The 20,671-nt window shown below is 34.5% G+C and overlaps 1 protein-coding gene across 3 annotated transcripts; it reads right to left on the bottom strand.

The window, feature by feature from the left end:
• Positions 1 to 866: 866 nt before the first annotated feature.
• Positions 867 to 14,157, bottom strand: LOC141707042 (putative UDP-N-acetylglucosamine--peptide N-acetylglucosaminyltransferase SPINDLY). 3 transcript variants are annotated; one of them, XM_074510009.1, is made up of 20 exons: positions 13,817 to 14,155; positions 11,718 to 12,107; positions 11,148 to 11,309; positions 10,852 to 11,027; positions 10,656 to 10,731; positions 8,727 to 8,855; positions 8,068 to 8,187; positions 7,909 to 7,977; positions 7,749 to 7,830; positions 6,913 to 7,007; positions 6,164 to 6,228; positions 5,122 to 5,320; positions 4,723 to 4,917; positions 4,177 to 4,271; positions 3,946 to 4,081; positions 3,616 to 3,833; positions 2,890 to 3,017; positions 1,878 to 2,240; positions 1,297 to 1,358; positions 867 to 1,209 (listed from the first exon to the last, which is right to left on the bottom strand). In XM_074510009.1, exons 2-19 carry the CDS (start codon positions 12,096 to 12,098, stop codon positions 1,318 to 1,320), a joined length of 2,730 nt encoding a protein of 909 aa, XP_074366110.1. In that variant the 5' UTR covers positions 12,099 to 12,107; positions 13,817 to 14,155; the 3' UTR covers positions 867 to 1,209; positions 1,297 to 1,317. The 3 variants fall into 3 exon arrangements, with proteins under 3 accessions (XP_074366110.1, XP_074366109.1, XP_074366111.1); XM_074510008.1 differs by lacking the exons at positions 867 to 1,209; positions 1,297 to 1,358 and having other exon boundaries at positions 1,417 to 2,240; XM_074510010.1 differs by lacking the exons at positions 867 to 1,209; positions 1,297 to 1,358; positions 1,878 to 2,240; positions 2,890 to 3,017 and having other exon boundaries at positions 3,700 to 3,833; positions 3,935 to 4,081; positions 13,817 to 14,157.
• Between the last annotated feature and the right edge of the window lie 6,514 nt (positions 14,158 to 20,671).

Here is a 20,671-nt window from a genome sequence, read left to right as displayed (position 1 = left end):
TCTTATTTGTAAATCCGGCTTGTGGTTCTAGTAGCACAAAATATAGCAATATAATTTTTAAGAGTAATGTACAACAAATTGTTACAAAATGACTTGTCATGTCAATATGGCAATATGAAATGATTTTATGTAAATGTAAGGGGTCCATTTTCATAAAGCCAATAAAATTTTTATAGGTGACATTTTGTAATTTTTTTGGGAATTAATTTGATACCCCTAACATTTTCCAATTTTTAAAGGTTTTTTCGTGTCAAAGGTGACCCAACATCAAGTATTTAAGTTCAAAAAATATATTTCGTTTCAAAAACATTTGTTAAATTTGATTTTTTTTGTATTTAGTTTAAATTGCAACATGATTTATTGATTATTTTTGAATTATAATTCAAACATTTAATCATAGAAACCAAAATGAAAAAATGAATTGTGTGGCTATTTAGTCAATAAATAAAAACGGTTAATATATTCAAGATAATTATATTTTAAAATACTCGCGTAAAAGTCACAATTATTTCAAAACAGAGGGTATTTTATTTGTAAGTTATATTTGGGGTGACTGAATCAATCTTGCATTATATTCAAATTTTGTATTTTATAAATTATGTTTAAGTCTGAGTTTCATGCACAGTTTAGATATGTGCAGTTTATAAATGACGATGGATAAAATCAGTCAGAATGTTGATAAAAAGATTTATTAATTATATAAATTTCTAAAAATCCATATATTGGTAACTTAAAACAGATTTTATTATATATATATATATAACAAAATCCACCGAGAATCTGGAATACTGCCAGGATATACACGGAACTAACACGGGCGAGGCCCACGATTTTAATAATACATGTGTGTGGATATATGCGTGTACGGGATGGAGAAGGAGAACAACTACAACTACAAGGGTCTATTTTATTTTCTTACTATTCTGTACTGCTCTTTTGTTTTTGAGCAACATGGTTTCTAATATCTCTGCTTAAGCGGAGAGGGTCCCAGCTAAAATACAGCATTGATGCTGTTATATATCTTTTCCAGATTGCTATCTGGCATTTTACTTTGTACATTTATTTTGCTTGCTGGTATCATTATAAGATCATGCAACTACATATTGCATTTCCTCCTTAAGGCGGAGAAACTCAAAATTTGCAGTTCTAGTTGGCTGATCTTGTATGAATGCGATTGCATGCATTTCCATTGTGCTTTCCAGCCTCCAGCTACAATTCAATTTTCCCAGACTGAAATCAGAAACTACGATGTACAAGAGTAAACTATCTGTTATATCGGAAAAGATAGGAAAGTACCCTAGGAATTCTTCTCTTCAATTAAACTACCACGGCCTGAGGTTGTAAATGACATCGCGTTCCTGATCAAAAATTACTTAGTTGTAAACTGAAAAGGCCAAGAAACCAGGAAACCCAAAATAAGAAACAGTCGATTTTTTTTTTCAAATCACTAACCATGCTTGGTAAAACTGAGAGTTCCCATATATTTTTTACAAACCATGTATATATTTTTCAGGGGAAGACATGCAAGAACATGGTCAATGCAAGCTGTATAAAATCTCTCTACTTTGCACAACTTCCTATTTCCTATTTGCTAAGCTAAGATGATTAGAGTACTACCAGCACTCTTTCCCATAAAAAAATAAGCCTGGACAAGAGGTTGCCGCCATCATATTCAGAGCCCGGATATAATACACGATGCTTGATTCCCAACTCAGGTAATATGCTACTTCAAGCAGCCATACTGCAGACATCCTACTGTCCCTGCAGGGCATCACTGATGCACCTCATAATAACACCGACATTTTGCTCACATACTTAGCTTGGTAAACAAATAGCATTTTGTTCAGTAGAAATAGCTTCTGCAAATGAAGGCGAACCTGTACTGAATCCATTCTCCATAATTGGCTCAGGAGTACCATCTTTACTGATTGTGATCTTTCTTGGTTCTGGAATCTTGACCGCACACTCGCACTCTTCAGAAAGAATTTGCTCCTGATGATGCTGTTGTAAAAGCTCCATATGCTTGGAAGATGGCATATCACCCTTGCAATACCTGCTCCACATATTCCTGTATGCCGACTCTAAACCGCTGCAAAATTTTGCTCCATCACAAAGCGGAGAGTTTGACATTAGATCCCGCAAACCCATTCTCAGGTTTGAGAGAGCTGCAATATCTGATGCCAGCTGCAGTGCTAGCTTGACATATTCATCTTCAGTTTTGGCAACCAGACGTCCTAGTCCTGTAATGCAGCATACATATGATTAACTCAAAGTTATACATAGAGATCTAACTTCAAAACAAATCAGAAATGCATTGGACCATGCAATGAGTTAAAGAAGCAAAACTTTGCAAAAACTTTTCGTTTCTCTCAATAAGCCAAAAAGGTCAGATACTTGGTCTTTCATAATTTGGCACCAAAAAGTGTTTTTTGGTGCTAAAATAAAACTTCAACTCCAATGCTAGTTGCATTTTGCAACCAAATAATTCCAAATTTAACTGGTACGCATTTATACATATTTGCATCCAAATATAAAACCCCTTCGGAGTAAAAATTTTAAACATTTGGTTCCAAATTATAGAAATGGAACCTACTTTTTCATTGCATCGGACTTGCTCAAACATCCACACAAAAGGACAGAGGATTGAAATCTAGCTACAAAATATCCCGCAGATTCAACAGAGAAACTGAGGTATCAATCATTTGTGCCCACGCCAATGTTTAGTTAATATAATTTTGGGATGGCAACAATAGGTTAAACTTCAACATGAAGTTTAGAAAAATATGAAAAATGGTATGGAAATCAACATGAACTTTAGAAAAAAAATAATAGAACTTTAGTAAGATCAACCAGAAACTATTACTAAACAAGTATGAGACGCTTCCATACCGACTGCATTGAGAAGACTCACACCAACATTATTGGCATGTACTGCACCTCCCATAGTAACACAAGGAACTCCCATGTACAAAGATTCACAGGTAGTGGTGGTTCCCGCGTATGGAAAAGTATCTAAGCTGTAAAATAACATCAAAATTAGACATGCCTCAGAAATACATGCAAACAAAAGTAGTACAGAACATGTAAGATAGTTCTCTCTAATGGGGGGGGGGGGACAAAGACCCCAATGACCATCATATTTTCATTTTCCTAAACTTGATAAGTTTGCTGGTATTCTTTACTTAAAGTTTATATTTATTTATTTTGGTTATAATCACTTGCAAATATTCAAACATTCACACATACAACCTCCACTGAGGTTCGAAACACCCTAACTCCAGGGATTAAAAAAAATAGCTTATGCCTGTGCTTTTCAAATTTCAAAAAAGGTAAGAACAATAGTGACCTACAAATTCAATTGTAATAGTAATATCTAGTGAGTTGCAACTTGTGACGGCGTGTATGGGGATTGAAAAAAATTGTCATTTTAATTGTTTACGGGTTTCAAACCATTCATCTAAGTATCAATGCACAAACGGGAAAACTAACATGTAGAGTAGAAACTAGAAAGTATATTTGTCAGTTAATATGAATTGATTACATATTATGACTTTGATCAATGAAAGCACTAGAACTAGACTATTAAAAAGGAAATACATTGAATTAAGAAGTTACCTAATGTCCATAAGTGCATATGCTTGCATATGATCATGATTGAAAAGAATAAGAGGCAGAAGGTCCACACGCAGTGATTCCAACCCCAGTTGCTCCAAGGTTGAAAGAAATCTTTGTCTTACATTATCACAACAAAAAGGCTTACACTTCACAACAAGACGAGAATTTGGAACTGCGCAAAGAATTCTTGCCCAAACTTGCAGAACTTTGGGTGTTATCTGATGTAACAATATATAGTGCGTCTCAAAAGCATATCATTTAACAAAATACTTCCGGTTAAACCTAAAAATTTGTTAATATGAACAATGTTCAGTCCAACCTGATCTGTACCTTTGCTAGATTGTTAAAGCTACCAAATGTAATGAATCCGTTGGAAAGAGCAGGAGTCTGAGTCAAAGGCCCAGCTTCAGGAGATGGAGTATAACAAAGGAAGCAATCTGGTAACCGAACCAACTCTTCCACATGCCTATAGTCACAATGAAAGTTTAGAAATTTCAGTAACATGTCCATCATATTATTACCTCGCTACCCGAGGGAAAAAAGGAGAGAACCTTCACCTACATCTGTTTGGTATTAGGAGGATCAGCCAGTGGATCAGATATTCTGTAATCAATGGTCGGCAAACCAGTAGTATTTGGGTATCCGATCCAAGTCACCTATCAAGCAAGTCAAATGATGGAAAATGATTAAGAAGTTAATTGACGGATTACATGGAGTAGGTCAAGTATCGTGCACTATATTAAGTTACATAGAACAAAATAAGTAGAAATACAATTAAAGATAGATGAAGGAAAAAAAAAAGCAAAAATATAGAATAACTGGGAAGGAGGATTAAAAAGATCAAAGAAAAGCAAGGATATGGGCTATTGCGAGTAAAACATAGATATATATTCTAGTTCTATAGTTGGATATGGGTTTAAATTCAAGAAAATCTAGAGAATGCTTGTTCTGAAATATTTGTCATTGTTGACACTTGAGGGAAAAAAAGTTTAGGATCGAAAGATCATGCTGATGAGTTTTACTATCAGCTTGCCATGGAGGAGAAGATCCGTGGTTTTTACAGAAAAACTTAAATGAGGAAGAGCAATAGAAGTTTGTCATGGGTACCTGAACAGGCGCAGGTTTGCAAGCCATCATTCCCAACTTATTATTGGCAGTATGACCAGTTAGTTCTACCAAGATGTCAACCTTGTCTTCTCTAACCATGCCTGCGACCTTCTTCTCATCAATCCCGTAGATATCTCTCCAGGTTCCTCCCTTTCTCAAGACTCTGTCTCTAAATCTATTAGTTTTTGCATCTGCCTGTACCACCATTGATTTAAGAAATATTGTGACTGTCATTAAATACGCAGCAGTTTCGTTTTTCAACAAGGTTTCACAGTAAATAATTAAAATAAATAATCTCAAACTGTAACAAGAACTCAAGAAGAATTTGAATTAATATATTGCATACTTGGGAGAAAAACATCTTTAAGTAGATACATCTCAAATTCAATTAATTAGTACCTTGACAACAGCTGAATAAACCACCACCTTGTACTTGGCATAGTCGTGGTAAATGAGGGGAACTTCGATGAAATATGAGACAGAATGAGTAAAGTAATCTGGAGATACATATCCGATAATCAGTGGCCTTTCTGGATCTTTAGGATTCTCCCAGGATGTATACTGCTGATATGAACCCATAAAACGTCTACCCCAATCTCTGCAAGTATCACATCATCTTAGGGAAGAAAAAGCTCATATTTATTTCGAATTACTTAAAAAGTCTACATACTTTACAATACTCTTATTGATTGCGCCCGTTAATTGCGGGTTTAAATGAGTGTAAAAATATGCTTATACAGAAAATAGCTCATCTTCGGAATTATTAACAAAATATGCGGTTCAATTAGAGTTCCTTCCACCTTAGATTAAAGATTTTTACATAAATTTGTCAGCATTAGCTTTACTACAATTTTACCTTTGCTCGCCATAGTTGATCCAATCAATAGTAGTTTTATTTTCACTTGAGTCGCCAACTCAAATATAGTCAGCAACTCAGCATCCAAACAAACTCCCTATCAACTGTAAAAGTACAATAGTCCAATCCTTTCTAAGAGAATTTATTAAACCGGAGAGGATCATTATATAAAATGTATCTATTTGAATGTAAAAGAATTATTATAATATTATAAAAAGATATAGTTTATATATTTATATAAAAAATAATGATCTAATTAAATATAAATACTAAAAATAATATTAAATACATCCAATTTTATTCTGATTTAACAGTCCAATAAATCCCCGATTTTCGATAAATCGTAAATCGGTGGTTCAACCGATTTAGTCCGATTAGCGATTTCTATAACACTAATATAAACAAATATAAGAATGAAACTGGAACCTACCAAAACAAATAGATACAAAATATGTCATATTTATAATGGCAAACTGTAAATGGATGGAACTCACTTGGCAAAAAAAATGGCTGGAACTCATATACACTGAATGAATGAAATTTAATTCAAATAAAATTAAGAAAAATGATATTTGTTAGCTGAACCTGTGAGCTTCAAACAGTTTATCATCACTTCCATCATTAATGTAGTTCATTGCAAGTAATCGATTCTGCGTCAACACAAGCAGCAAATCAGTACTTATGAAATGGAATTGATTGAAATTAACGAGCACAGCCTTCAAGATAAAGTTATGGCCACAATGTAATGTGGTTTTCTCAAATTGCATTATTAAATTAAAATAACAATATAATATCTACCTAAATATTGGCGAGCGGGAAACAAATACAAGGAATTGCCACAAAAAAATAATTAGGGTGATTCGGCCTTGGAAGAAACACTAGGGTTTCCTAACCACAGAGGGAGAATAAGTCATGATCGACCACTAACCCATAAAAAGAGGAGATTCATTTCAATTTCCAAGAGATATTCAATAATTGAGTGTTCCTAGAAAGCGGGGGTTACATCACTTATATACGAAACAGAAACCATGTCATGCGTGACCTGATGAAATAACAGCCGGGCTTACAATAGATAAACTAAACTATATAGTCAACTACACCCCAGATTTAGATATTATATATAATTATTCTACAAAATAATACATACAGAAATTTCTTCTTATTTTCACTTCCGTTGCCATCAGAGAGGTATTTAACGAAAAGTGATAACAAATGTTTTCTATGCAGGAGATGACATATAAAAAGCTCTAGTACAAAGAACTTTAAAAGGATGTTTCCGACCTATATCCTAGATATTCGCAAGAAACGAAAGTGGCAAATAGCAGAATAAATACCTGTCCTGCGTTACGAGAATCCGGATCTATCTTCAGGCATTGCTCATAAGCTTCTATAGCCAGAGTTGTATCACCAGCATCTCTGTACAGAACCCCTGCAAATGCCAAAAATAAAAAATGACTAACAAAAAATATCATAATTCTTACCATTTATAGAAAATGACTTTTGGCACATGCCTCGCTGCAAAGTTACCATACACATCACACAAATCAAGTAGATACTAGTTCAATAAGGAAACCTATTTCATTTAATGACGAAAAGGAATCAATTTACCCTTAAATCCAATATAGTCATGTCCTTGTATAGATGGATCAACGGAATCCCTCGATTATTTGAAGGTCATATAAATAAAAAATAAATATATTGTGAAACAGCCTGGATAAGATGCATTTGGCGAACACAGAATTAGTACTTCAGTAGAATATGAAGAGAGTTGCAGGATCAATGCAACTCATATTTAGAGTCTAGACACAATACTAAAACTTGGCTACATGTTTGAATCACAGAACTTAATAGAAGCAATAACAAATTCAAGCGGGGTACAACCACTAGTCAGCCTCAATCAATGAGCCCTGATGGAATTTATCTGATGCTTTACATTATATTTATCTGTACTATTCAGTACTATTCAATAATATTATCATTAAAGAACTTAAAAATCCATCATATTCTCTGGCTAGCCGAATTTATTTTTTTAAATAGCAAAAAATCTAGGCCAAAATTACTCATCACAATTCACACCTTACAATGTTAAAAAACAGCACCAGGTACAGGCTAGAAGACAGTAACATATACGCCTCTATACACAATATTTATGGAGAGAAAGAGATATAACCTAAGTTGTTATATGCTTCTGCATATGTTGGGTTTGCAATGATAGCTTTTTCGATCATGCTCGCAGCTCCATCCATTTTACCCTGTGGAAGTCCAAACTAACATCAACTTTTCAACACGTGGTCATCCACAATGCATGTAAAGAGTCCATAAAAACTGACCTGGACAGTAAAAACTACTCCAAGATTGTTCAATGACTGAGAAAAGTTCGGTTTGATCGATAAAGCCAGCTGCAAATTTAAACAAAAATACAACGAATATTAGTGCATCCACTTAAAAGCAGATAAGAGAATACAATGTCTGTAGGCGTTAAAAGTTACCTGATAACATTCAACAGCTTTATCAAGATTGTCACGATCTTTATATATGACACCAAGATTGTTGCATGCCTCCGCACAGTGAGGATTGAAGTGGAAAGCAAGTTCATAGAACACAATTGCCTACAGATGACACAATTATCTAAATTCATCTTTAAAACATATAATGCCTGACCTGGGAAAACCTAAATTAAGCTTTTTGAATACATAATCGATAAGTAAAATAAACGACAAAGTATTAAAGACAATACAGAAGATCTTGATTTCGCATCTTGACGCCTTAAAATTTCAGCTGCACAACATGGTATCAAAGCAGAGGTCCATAGTTCGAATCTCAGTAAGCCTAACATTCTTATAAGTTATATCTTTATCTTAAACACTACAGCTGATTATTGCCCCAAAAATGGATTCTAGTGATCCACTCTTTAAGTCCAAAAATGGGTTTGGAATGAGGGGGAGTGTTAAAGATAATAAGATCCAATATTAATTTCTTACCCTAACACCTTAAGGTAGAAAAGCTGGTAACTTGACAAAAAGTATTTTAGAAAGTAACATATAATAATAATAATAATAATAATAATAATAAATCGGAAAAAGACACTAAAAAAAATGAATATAGCTAGACATCAAAAGAGTATAGACATCATTTCGTTGTCACGTACCATGTCGAACTTCAACATTTCACCATATGCAACTCCTAGATTATACATAGCATCCGCATAATGCCAGTTATAGTACAGAGCTTTCTTGTAATATGCCACGCCTTGGTTGATATCACCCTCTAATTTAACCTGAGTCGAATTATCAACAGAACCTATTCAGTTCATAAAACTGACAAAGAAGATTAAAAAAAACCGAGATTTCTTCAGCAATTCTCTGTTAACACTTAAGTGCAAATAAGAAAGTAGTAAATAAGCCAGTCGATCATGTTTAAGTATGATAGCCCGATAAGTATACATGCATGCATGCGCGTGCCTCAACAACTTGAATTAGTGAGTGTTCTAAAGGTGTGAGCGAGGTCAGTGTTTATATGGGTACATGCATCTCTCTCTCCTGATATAAGCTATCAAGATTGTGGACAGACAATGTAGTAATTACTACCTCCGTTCCTTTTTCTTCGGATAAGATGGTTGGAGTATGATGTTTGTAGTAGTGTGGTGACAAAATGTAATAAATATTTTTGGATTCCCTGCCTTCTGATCTACAGACTTGGACCATTATTTACCGACAGTAGCAAAATGGGCTGCCTAGTAATGGGTAAGCCGATATACCCCTGCAACTTAAATGCATCTCTCCCTCCTGATATAAGCTATCAAGATTGTGGACAGACAACGTAGTAATTACTACCTCCGTTTCTTCTTATTTGTCCATTTGACAATTTGCAAGTTTTTTTAGGTCAATAAAAAACATAACTAGGCGTATATAAAATATAAAATTATTCTTTTTTTTTAAATCAAGCTTATACTTCAATTTTAAAAAAAGTAATCAGAAAAAAATATATATATTTTACTATGTCCTTTGTTCACCTAAACACACGAGCTGAAGTCAAACGGACAGATGATAAGGAACATAAGTAGTATTATTCACGCGCGCGCACACACAACATGCATAAGAGCGAGTCCAATGCTAGATGCAAAATGACTATAGTCTTTGCCATAATATGGCACCAAAATTGGTGTTCAAATAAAACATGCACACCAGTGTTAATTTCATTTTGCAACCAAATAATTCCATATTTAACTAACGTTTTGTCCAACTCACCCAAATTTCATTTAAAGTAAACCAACTAGCATTACATTTATGGTTGATTGTTGATGTGGCTAGATGCATATATGCATCCTTAGATGCAAATCCAAAGATGCAACTCCTTTGGAGTTGATATTTTCTGCTTTTAGTGCCAATTTATAGAAATGGCACCAATTTTGGCATTGCATTGGACTTGCAGGGGTATATCGGCTTACCCATTACTAGGCAGCCCATTTTGCTACTGTCGGTAAATAATGGTCCAAGTCTATAGATCAGAAGGCAAGGGAATCCAAAAATATTCATTAGATTTTGTCACCACACTACTACAAACATCATACTCAAACCATCTTATCCGAATAAGAAAAAGAGTTGCAGGAACAATTCAAGGATGGATATGAACAAATCAAGGTCTCAGATATACTACTCCTAAAACATGAGTGTAGAAGTAGAACACAACTAAGCAGAAGGTAGGAAAACCATTTTTTTACAGAAAACCAAAGGTCTGGGATAAAAGTTCAGAGCTGTTCCTAGAGACCCATGGCAGGTAGCCCTGAAATGACAAGCAGCATCCCCCCTCAGTCTAACATTTATTAAAATAGGCTACCTCCCTATAAAATGAGGTCAAACTTACTGCAGCTACACGTAAACATAATGTTCAATTTGGCCCCAAAAATTCAATTCAGTATTGCACATCTTGATTAAAAAATTACTTTTAACACATTATATAATAGCTTAATTGGCAATTGCATTATATAAACAAGATCCAATTTGCACACTCCAACAGTATCATTTAACGAAATAATTCAATATGAGCAATTGTGCGCCATAATTATGATGAAACCGACCTTTGTGCCTAAATCGGTCAGGGCAATTGCCATGTTATTCTTTGCAATCTCAAAGTTTGGAGAAACAGCAAGACACCTGAAAAGTACAACAGTGAAACAAATAAGTACAAGAAGATAAAGATAACTAACTACATGTCAAGTACAGGAAGGATTCATATATGATTAAAAACAAAGTTGATCCCGATAATCAGGAAACCTCTCATAGCAAGCAATAGCAGATTCCAACTCTCCCCGGTTTTTAAAAATAACACCCATATTGCAATATGCTTCTGCATACAGGGGCCTTTCCAGTGCAGCCTTCTCATAGCAATTCAGGGCCGTGTCATATTGCAACATCTCAGAATAAACAACTCCAAGGTTATAATATGCAGGCTGCGTACGAACTCAGCCCGTCAGAATACACCTTTTAACTATGAGATATAAATACATATTTTATATTTATACAAATACATGGGCACGCATCCTCTCTTTCAGGAAGAAAAAAAGACTTGCCGCATAATGCTGATCTATCTTGATAGCCTCATAATACTTTTGGATACCCTCCTGGGTGTTTCCAGCAAGCTTAAGGCTGGTACCCAGATCTGTTAGCACTACTGCTAGGCCCTCTGCTGCAGGTTTGTAGGCAGAATCTGCTTTCAAAGCCTTCTCATATGACTGCATCAAGAAAAACAACATAATTATGAACAAATTAAATCTAGTGCTATAAAGGTTTTCAGCATAATTACTCATCTGAATAAGGATTAACATTACTATGTATTAATAACTTGTGTTTAGCATGCTATTGATAAACTGATTCCAGATCTCACATGATCAGAATATTATGGGCTATTTACACAGGCTTAACAACCATCAAAGTTCATGGAAAGTAAAATTTTAACCATACTGAAAACGCACACTGTTTGACTACTAGCAAGCGAAGTCATCCAAGGTACAAGACATAAAATAGCTACAGTATCTTCATATATAATGAACCCAACATCAAAATATTTAAAGTTAATCCCATTTCTATAGTCAACTTCAACAATAAACAATAATAGGACAACGTAACTGCTACAAGCATACCTCAGCAGCCTCCACCAGACGACCTTCATCTTTGTACAGAATACCACAATGAGTAAGAGCACAAGCATTTTGGGGGTCCAGCTTGACAGCTTCTGAAAAACTCTCGAAAGAAAGACTTCCCATATTTTGCATCTTCAGGCAGATCCCTTTGCCAATATGAGCTTCAACATTTCCACTATCCTTCTCCACCACACTCTCATAGATTTTAAGTGCGTCAGCAAATTTATTCCTAGACCGAAGAATGTTGGCATAAGAGAGGGCATCCTTCTCCTCAAATTTTTTTTTCACATGACTAATGCAGCCTGGGGTTTCTTGGGTAGCGGAAGCCAGTTCTTCTTTAAAGAAGCCATTATCTCCAACATCCTGCTCTGTCCAGGACATCTCTTGACACTAGATATTCAGAAGGGAAGAGGTAAATTAATATAGAAGATAGACTAATCCCATGAAGCTACGATCTTCACAGTTTTAGAGGGAGGGGACTCGATCAGATTTTCTGTAATATTAAGTAACTTCTCTCGCTAATAAAAAACAACAACAATGTAATGATCTCGTAGATAAATTCTGATTACAATACAAGATAGGGCCCTTTTTCATTATTAACATAAGCACTTTTTTACTCCATTTCAAATTCAAAAAGTTAAAGATCGATATTATATCCTAAATTAGACGATAACAAATAAAATCCAAATTAATTGGCAATCAAAGCCTTCTATACTATCACAAATTGTGTCATGTCTTCTTCGTCCTACCTAAGTCTTCATACATCACTTTTCCAAGACACAAATCAGAAAATACGACAACGTTATACCCATGATGTCACACAAGAACAATGCGCCGTACTAATTAGATTAATAAATTATACACACGAGTTCACCTTTACTAAATCGGAATGGTGGCCCTAAATGTCACTTTGAGCTGAAAAATGGTCCAAAATGTCACTTCTGAAAATTATGGCCCTAAATGTCACTTCAAAATGGTACATCGTGTAGCGTTTAGGCGAAAAGCCCAAAACGCTACATCGTGTAGCGTATTGTCACTTTATTTTTTTTCTTTTTTTTATAATATGCGAAATATAAGATAATGTAGCGTTTTGGTTCCAAAACGCTACAGGCACCAAAACACTACTTTATCTAGCGTTTTACATATGTAATTTTATTTAAAATAATATTTTTAACCTCAAATAAAAAATTGTAAATTCCTAAAATACTAAATATTGTTTAAATTGTTTCTAAAACCCAAAAGGGGGTTGGTGAACCCTAAAATGTTAAGAATTATTAAATTAAGTTACACTTTTAAATTTAAAATTTATATTTTTGGTTCCTAGGGTTTTTTAGGCTCTAGGATTTAGGGCCTAAACCCTAAACCCTATATCGGTAAGCCCCTAAACCCTAAATTGGTGTAACGTTTATAATTTCTTTTTTAATATTTTTAAAACCCAAAAGGGGATTGGTGAACCCTAAATGTTAAAAATTATTAAATTGTGGTATAATCTTAAATTTTAAAAATATTAAATAAAAAGAAATATAAAAAAACATAACATTAAGTGATATTTTCGGGGCCTTAAACAATACACCAAAAGAATCTCAAAATAATAAAAAACAAAAAAACACAAAACGTTACACGAAGTAAAGTTGACACATTAAAAAATAAAAAAAATAAAGAAAAGGCTACATCGTGTAGCGTTTTTGATGGTTTTCCAAACGCTACACGATGTAACGTGGTGAAGTGACAATTTGGGTCATAATTTCCAGAAGTGATATTTTGGACCATTTTACACCCCAAAGTGACATTTTGGTCCATTATTCACTAAATCGCAATAGCTACAATACAAAAAGGACTGCATTTTTACAACTTGTTGAGCAAACACAAGTTGCAGCAACAAAACCCTAACCGCTAAAATACGGTACTAAAGAGGAACTCAATGTACATTCATACATATAAACCGAAACGAAAAATCAAGAACAAAACTAGGTTATTTAGAAAGAATCGCAGTCTAATCAGGTTTGAGAAAATAGAATGAAATTGAGTGTGATAATTGAAGATGAGAAACAAGATATGAGCTATAAAGACAGAAACTTTATAGGTATAGTGGTGTTTACCTGTTCAATAAGAGGGCAGTCTCTCTCTCTGAGCCCCTCTATCTCTCTCTCTGAGCCCCTCTATCTCTCTCTCTGAGCCCCTCTCACTCTCTCTCTGAGCCCCTCTCTCTCTCTCTGAGCCTCTCTCTCGCTATCTCTCTCTGAGCCTCTCTCTCGCTATCTCTCTCTGAGCCTCTCTCTCAATAAGTAAGTTTGTGTTTTAGAGGAGTTGTGCGGGTAATCGGACAGAGAGAGAGAAGGGGAGTGGGGGGGTTTATGAGGGAGGGTGTTGAGTTGAGTTGTGTCCCCCGATTTGGTTGCTGCACCGCGTCTGATCACACTGCCCACTAACATCGGAGAAATTCTAAATAATTTGGTCCTATTATTTTACTAAAATTGAAATGTATTGGTTTATTTAATATTTTTGTAATAGGGGTGTATTAATTTCAGATTTTAAAAATATTGATAATAATTTATAAATTTTAAAAGATTTTCGTTAATTTTAATTGTTCGTGGATTTTGACGGAATTGATAAACAAATCCTATAGAATCTTGCTGATTTTGTGAAATTTTCCAGAAATCCTTCAAAATCTCGTGTATTTTATAGAGATTTTAAAAGATTTAAAATTAACTCGCAAATCCATCAAAATCCACCACTTTTATAAATAAAAAAAATCTATGAACTTTTGATTACCATTAGATTTTGATGATTTTTTAAAAATCCAAATTGAATACTGCCATATTTCAATAAACTTTTTAAAATCTAAATTGAATACACTCAGATTTTAAAAGATTTTTTCTAAATTCTATTGAATATCATAAGATTTTAAAGAATTTTTTAAAATTGAATACATTTTGATTTCAAAAATACAAAAAAAAAAAAATCATTTAAAATCTTAATTGAATACACCTCTGTGCAGGTGATAGGACTGAAAATGAACGGGAGAGTAACTTTAGGTCTGAATCCGAATTAAATAACGAATATAATTTACATTTGTACAAAAACTGAGCAAATTCAAGTCCTATACTATAATTCGAACAATACTAGTGTCAAATCTCACCGTATGTTTACGGTTCTTAAACCTCTATAAAGTAATATGGTTATACTATAATTCGAACAATACTAGTGTCAAATCTCTCCATATTTTTCAGCCTTATTTACGTACAGTTAAACCATATTTTCAATCTTATTTACTTTAACGAGTTTATTACTTTATTGGGAGTAAATATATATTGTGTCTATTATGTTGGGACCGGAAAAAAAATATTATTTTAACGAGTTTATTAATTTAACGGTTATTACTTAATCGAGGTTCGGCTGTAAATTAGTTCAAATAATTTTAAAGAATTTCAATACGTAATATTTAAGATATTTGGTTATAATTTGTAAATTATAAAAATATTACATGTAATAAAATAATAGTCTAAAAAAATGAACACATTATAGTTTTGTAATTACTTGTACCGAGCACTCAAAAAATTTTATAAAGCCAGTAAATGATTGATATGTTTAATTATATCTTTATTTACATTCATACTTGCGAAATAATCTTTAGTTATATGCATCCAATAAAATCGAGCTACTATGATTAACTAGTCTTTTTTGCCCGCGCACGGCCATAAAATATTTTTATCCTAAAATATAATTGGGCCTTAAGAAAAAAAACACTCAACCTACCTCTACACAATTATTACTCTATCAATACAGAAAAATATAGAAAATTAAGTGGACAAATAGAACATCACAGGTAGAAAGTTAGAGAAGAAAATCAAAAAATAAAAGAAGAAAAAGAGCTCTCGGGTGTAAATGATGCCCCCTCAATTATGAAATCCTGGTTCCGTCATTAATTTGAAGCATAAATTATCAAATTCATTTTAATATATATATATACATATATATAGAATATAGTGTAAATATAATTCTACATTAAGTTAGATTACAACATATAATCAAAATTTTAAAACAAAAAAGTTTCAGAAAAATCATATTGCCATTGCCAACTTTCTGGAAAAGCTAATTATAAGCAATCGTGATATCTACAATTACAAATCGAAAAATTTCAAAGACCTAATGCACACAAAAATAAATATTCAAAAATTGACACAAAATGGGAATCTCCAAAAATTTTGTTCAAACAAAACAGGATAAAACAAACGTTGTGATCGTCTTGAGTAAGATTAGATCCGGTACAATCCAATTTCACGCAGCTAATTCTCGTACCTGCATATTTGATAACTGAACATTAGACATTTGATTTATTTGTGTTGGATTATAATGAGATGGAAACGTACAGAGAAAAAATTCACCTTTTCCTTCTTGATTTGCTTTAGTGGCACTATTTTTCGATCAAAACCTCTTATCCATCTCCTTCCGTGTCATCTTCAAGATTTGTAATAGATATTACAACTTCAGTATTCAATCGTTTCAGTCGATTTTTATTTATGGACTATTCTGTATCAGGGTGTGTAAGGTACTTTTTGTAATTGAATGTGCAGTCGAAAACTGTTCATAAATGATTAAAAAGATTCAGTTATTATTTAATAAAAATATCAATATATATGTCCAATATTGAGTAAAATATATGAAATGATTTAAAACCTTATGAGATATCTACCTGGGAGTTCTTGAAACCTACACTGAAATCATCAGCATCGAGTGAGTTGTTATCATTAATCTCAAATCATTTATACATATCTACCGCCAAATAAGTGTCTGAGCCCTTAATCACATTTTCATCCGTCACACGAATGGTTATAGTATACTGGTTTCCTTCAAAAATCTTTAGAATGGCCGGAAACTCCAGATTTTTTCCTTTCTGACATTGTGACGCCCTCCGAACCTGGGGTCTAGATTTGGGGGTCACTAGCCAATAAACCATAGTAAAATAATCACAGCGAAATAATATAATAAATATGATCCCTTTCATGCAACTGGATCGATCACAGATTATAGTATAGAACAGACACTAATACAAACCAATTGTTATTACAAACCATAAGTCTAATTAGTTTTACAGATTATTCAAGTTTTATTACAAACCTCTAGACTAGCTAAATGTCCCAAACTGTCTACCTGGAAAACACACCAAACTATCTACAAGCACACAACTTCTAGTCAGACCTGGAACTCAAGCTTGCCCTGACCTAGCTGAATGAATCAGGATATAAAACAAGTATGAGTGAAAGAAATGCTCAGCGAACAGTATATAGCTTATAATTTAGAACAACAACAACAACAATATATCTGATGAACAAAACCAAACCACAACACCTGAACAGTATCAAAACTGATATATATTCGATAATAAACAACATTTACATATATATTTTATTTTGGGATTGGAATCCTCGAACGACGGTGTGTTGCCGCCGGTGATCAGCCGCGGAGCAACATTGGTATGCCGAAACATATCCAACTAAACAAAAGGTACCCAAGGCACATATCGGCCTAGCAAGGTGTTATATCGTGTATAACACATAGCTCACGATGGACCGCCGCCACGACCTCTTACGCAACCATCCAACCCATAAAAAAAACAATTTTCCGTCAAAGGAGTCGAATCAAATGACATCCTTAACCACATAACTCCCTATTTCTCAGGGTCCAGAGTTATCTCAACCACCAATAGCGAAATAATCAGAACAATTAGTTATTCGCTAATCTCAATTCAAAGCTTCATTGTATAGAGTAATTTGTAGCGAAATGTAAAAACATTTAACTATCCTGAACTTAGAATAGTAGAGAAATTGAAAGAATAAAGTTCAGAGTCAATGTCACTTGAATGATAAGTGAAGATATAAATACTTGCATAATATGATTTGAAATAAACGTCACTTGAACGATAAGTGAAGTTAGGGTACTTGCCTGGTATGCTCAATAACTTCTTACTATTACTCCGGCTTAATGCTTGTTCTAAAAATATAACTTCGCAATGCATCTTATCGACAAAACTTTGAGAAATAAATGACCTTGTAGCTCCATAATTAAATAGAACTTTAGCATCTACGGAGTTGACTGGAAGCGTACCTGCAACCACGTCTGAACTCTGAATAGCATCCTTCATAGTCATGTTGAATGTCCTGGCCTTTGGCTGATCCTTTGCGGGTGCTCCTTCAATTCTTGCCACATTAGTTGCTGGTTAAGTTGTCTGGCAATCCCTGGAAATATGCCCCATCTTTCCACATTTAAAGCACATTGTCCCTGATTTCTGAGCTGTAGTCTGACTTCGACACTCACTAACATAGTGTCCCTTCTGATTGCACTTCTAACACAACACATTAGCCTTACAAATCCCAAAATGCCTTCTACCACAAAACTTGCAATCTGACGCTGGTGGACGATTGGGCCTCTACTGATTTGAATTCTGGAAACGGTTCCCATTCCCTGATTATGGTTTCTTAAATCCCACATTCTTGTTATCCTGAAACTCTGACCTTTTATTGAAATGGACCTGGAAGTTACCTTGTTGTTGGCCTCCTCCTGATGTTTATATTATCCTTTTTTCCCATCCTTTCCTTTTTGAGACATATCACTCTTACTTTTAATCACCATTGCTTTCTGAACTACTGCCACATATGAAGTCAATTCAAACATGGCCACTCTATTCTGAATCCAAAATCTTAATCCCTGTTCAAACCTTCTTGCTTTCTTTTCATCTGTGTCAACCTGGTCTAGCACAAACCCCGCTAACTCAGTAAACTTACCCTCGTACTCAGAGATAGTAAGATCTCCCTAGGTCAAGTTCAGGAACTGGATCTTCATTTTGTTCTTCATATACCTCGAGAAATACTTCTCCAAAAATAGCTCAATAAACCTCTCCCAAGTTATAAACTCACCTCCTTCCAATGCTCGCGTGGATTCCCACCAATAGTTCGCCTCGCCCTTTAGAAAGTAGCTTCCAAACTTGGTTTTCTGTTCAGCTCCTGCTCCGACTAAGTCAAAAGCATTTTACGTCTCCTTGAGCCATGCATTGGCTTCCACGGGATCAACACTTCCCTTGAACTCAGGTGGCTTCACAGCTTGAAATTGCTTAAAAGTCACTGCAGGTGGTGTTGCTGCTTGCTGGTGTTGCTGCTTGCTGCTGTTGTTGCTGCTGTATAAGATGTAACATTTGTTGCTGCATCAGTCCCAATATCTGGAAAATCGCTGGATCCGTCCGACTCTCGGTACGATCCTCTCCTGAATTACTTCTTCTCTTTGGTGCCATTATTCTGATAAGAAACAAGCAAAATATATAATAATCTGTCAAGCATTGTGTCAAATATGTAGCAATACTTTAGCATACCAAAATTTTCAAGCATTATCCCTTCTCAAAATATCATAAACTCGCTACCATATTAACACAAGTGACATGATTATCACATAATCCTGCTTATTATCTCGAGAATAATAACACAAAGAAAATTGACAAAAAATTATGCAAACCTTTAAAACCCTTGCTCAAAATCTCAAATAAACCAACAAACAGTGGACATGGTTGCAACACAACCTTCCAACCTCTTTTCAACACTTCTTACCATCCTCAAAACCAACAAAATAGCAAAGCAATGGCATAAAAGCCAAGAGCTAAACACAAAACAGGGAACCATAACAACTTAACTATAACCCAGCCCAATAACCTAAATTTAACCCTATAAGTGCTAAACTACACGCGCCTATCTTATGTGATCTTTCTATGACTCACTTATTACAATCCTAAGCCTGTTTCAGTGACCATAACATGTAGCTCTGATACCAACCTGTGACGCCCTCCAAATCCGGGGTCTAGATTTGGGGGTCACTAGCCAATAAATCATAGTAAAACAATCACAGCGGAATAATATAATAAATATGACCCCTTGCATGCAACTGGATCGATCACAGGTTATAGTATGGAACATGCACTAATACAAACCAACTGTTATTACAAACCATAAGTCTAATTAGTTTTACAGATTATGCAGGTTTTATTACAAACCTCTAGACTAGCTAAGCGTCCCAAACTTTCTACCTGGAAAATACACCAAACTATCTACAAGCACACAACTTCTAGTCAGACCTGGAACTCAAGCTTGCCCTGGCCTAGCTGAAAGAATCAGGATATGAAACAAGCATGAGCGAAAGAAATGCTCAGCAAGCAGTATATAGCTTATGATTTAGAACAACAACAATAATATATCTGATGAACAAAACCACAATATCTGAACAGTAGCAAAACTAATATATATTTGATAATAAACAACATTTGCATATATATTTTGTTTTGGAATTGAAATCCTCGAACGACGGTGTGTTGCCGCCGGTGATCAGCCGCGGAGCAACACCGGTATGCCGAAGCATATCCAACTAAACAAAAGGTACCCAAGGCACATATCGGCCTAGCAAGGTGTTATATCCTGCATAACATATAGCTCACGCTGGACCGCCGCCACGACCTCTTACGCAACCATCCAACCCATAAAAAAAAATTCGTCAAATGAGTCGAATCAAATGACATCCTTAACCACATAACTCCCCATTTCTCATGGTCCAGAGTTATCTCAACAACCAATGGCGAAATAACCAGAACAATTAGTTATTCGCTAATCTCAATCCAAAGCTTCATTGTATAGAGTAATTTGTAGCGAAATGTAAAAACATTTAACTATCCTGAACTTAGAATAGTAGAGAAATTGAAAGAATAAAGTTAAGAGTCAATGTCACTTGAATGATAAGTGAATATATAAATACTTTCATAATATGATTTGAAATAAACGTCATTTGAACGATAAGTGAAGTTAGGGTACTTGCCTGGTATGCTCAATAACTTCTTACAATTACTCTGGCTTACAGCTGCCGGCTACTATCTCCGTCTAACACTTGACCGCACTCATTGCTACTCGATTCTATAAAAAAAG

This window comes from Apium graveolens, chromosome 2, assembly GCF_009905375.1.
Source record: "Apium graveolens cultivar Ventura chromosome 2, ASM990537v1, whole genome shotgun sequence".
Classification (NCBI taxonomy): domain Eukaryota; kingdom Viridiplantae; phylum Streptophyta; class Magnoliopsida; order Apiales; family Apiaceae; genus Apium; species Apium graveolens.
This window is presented reverse-complemented; position numbering and strand designations above follow the sequence as displayed.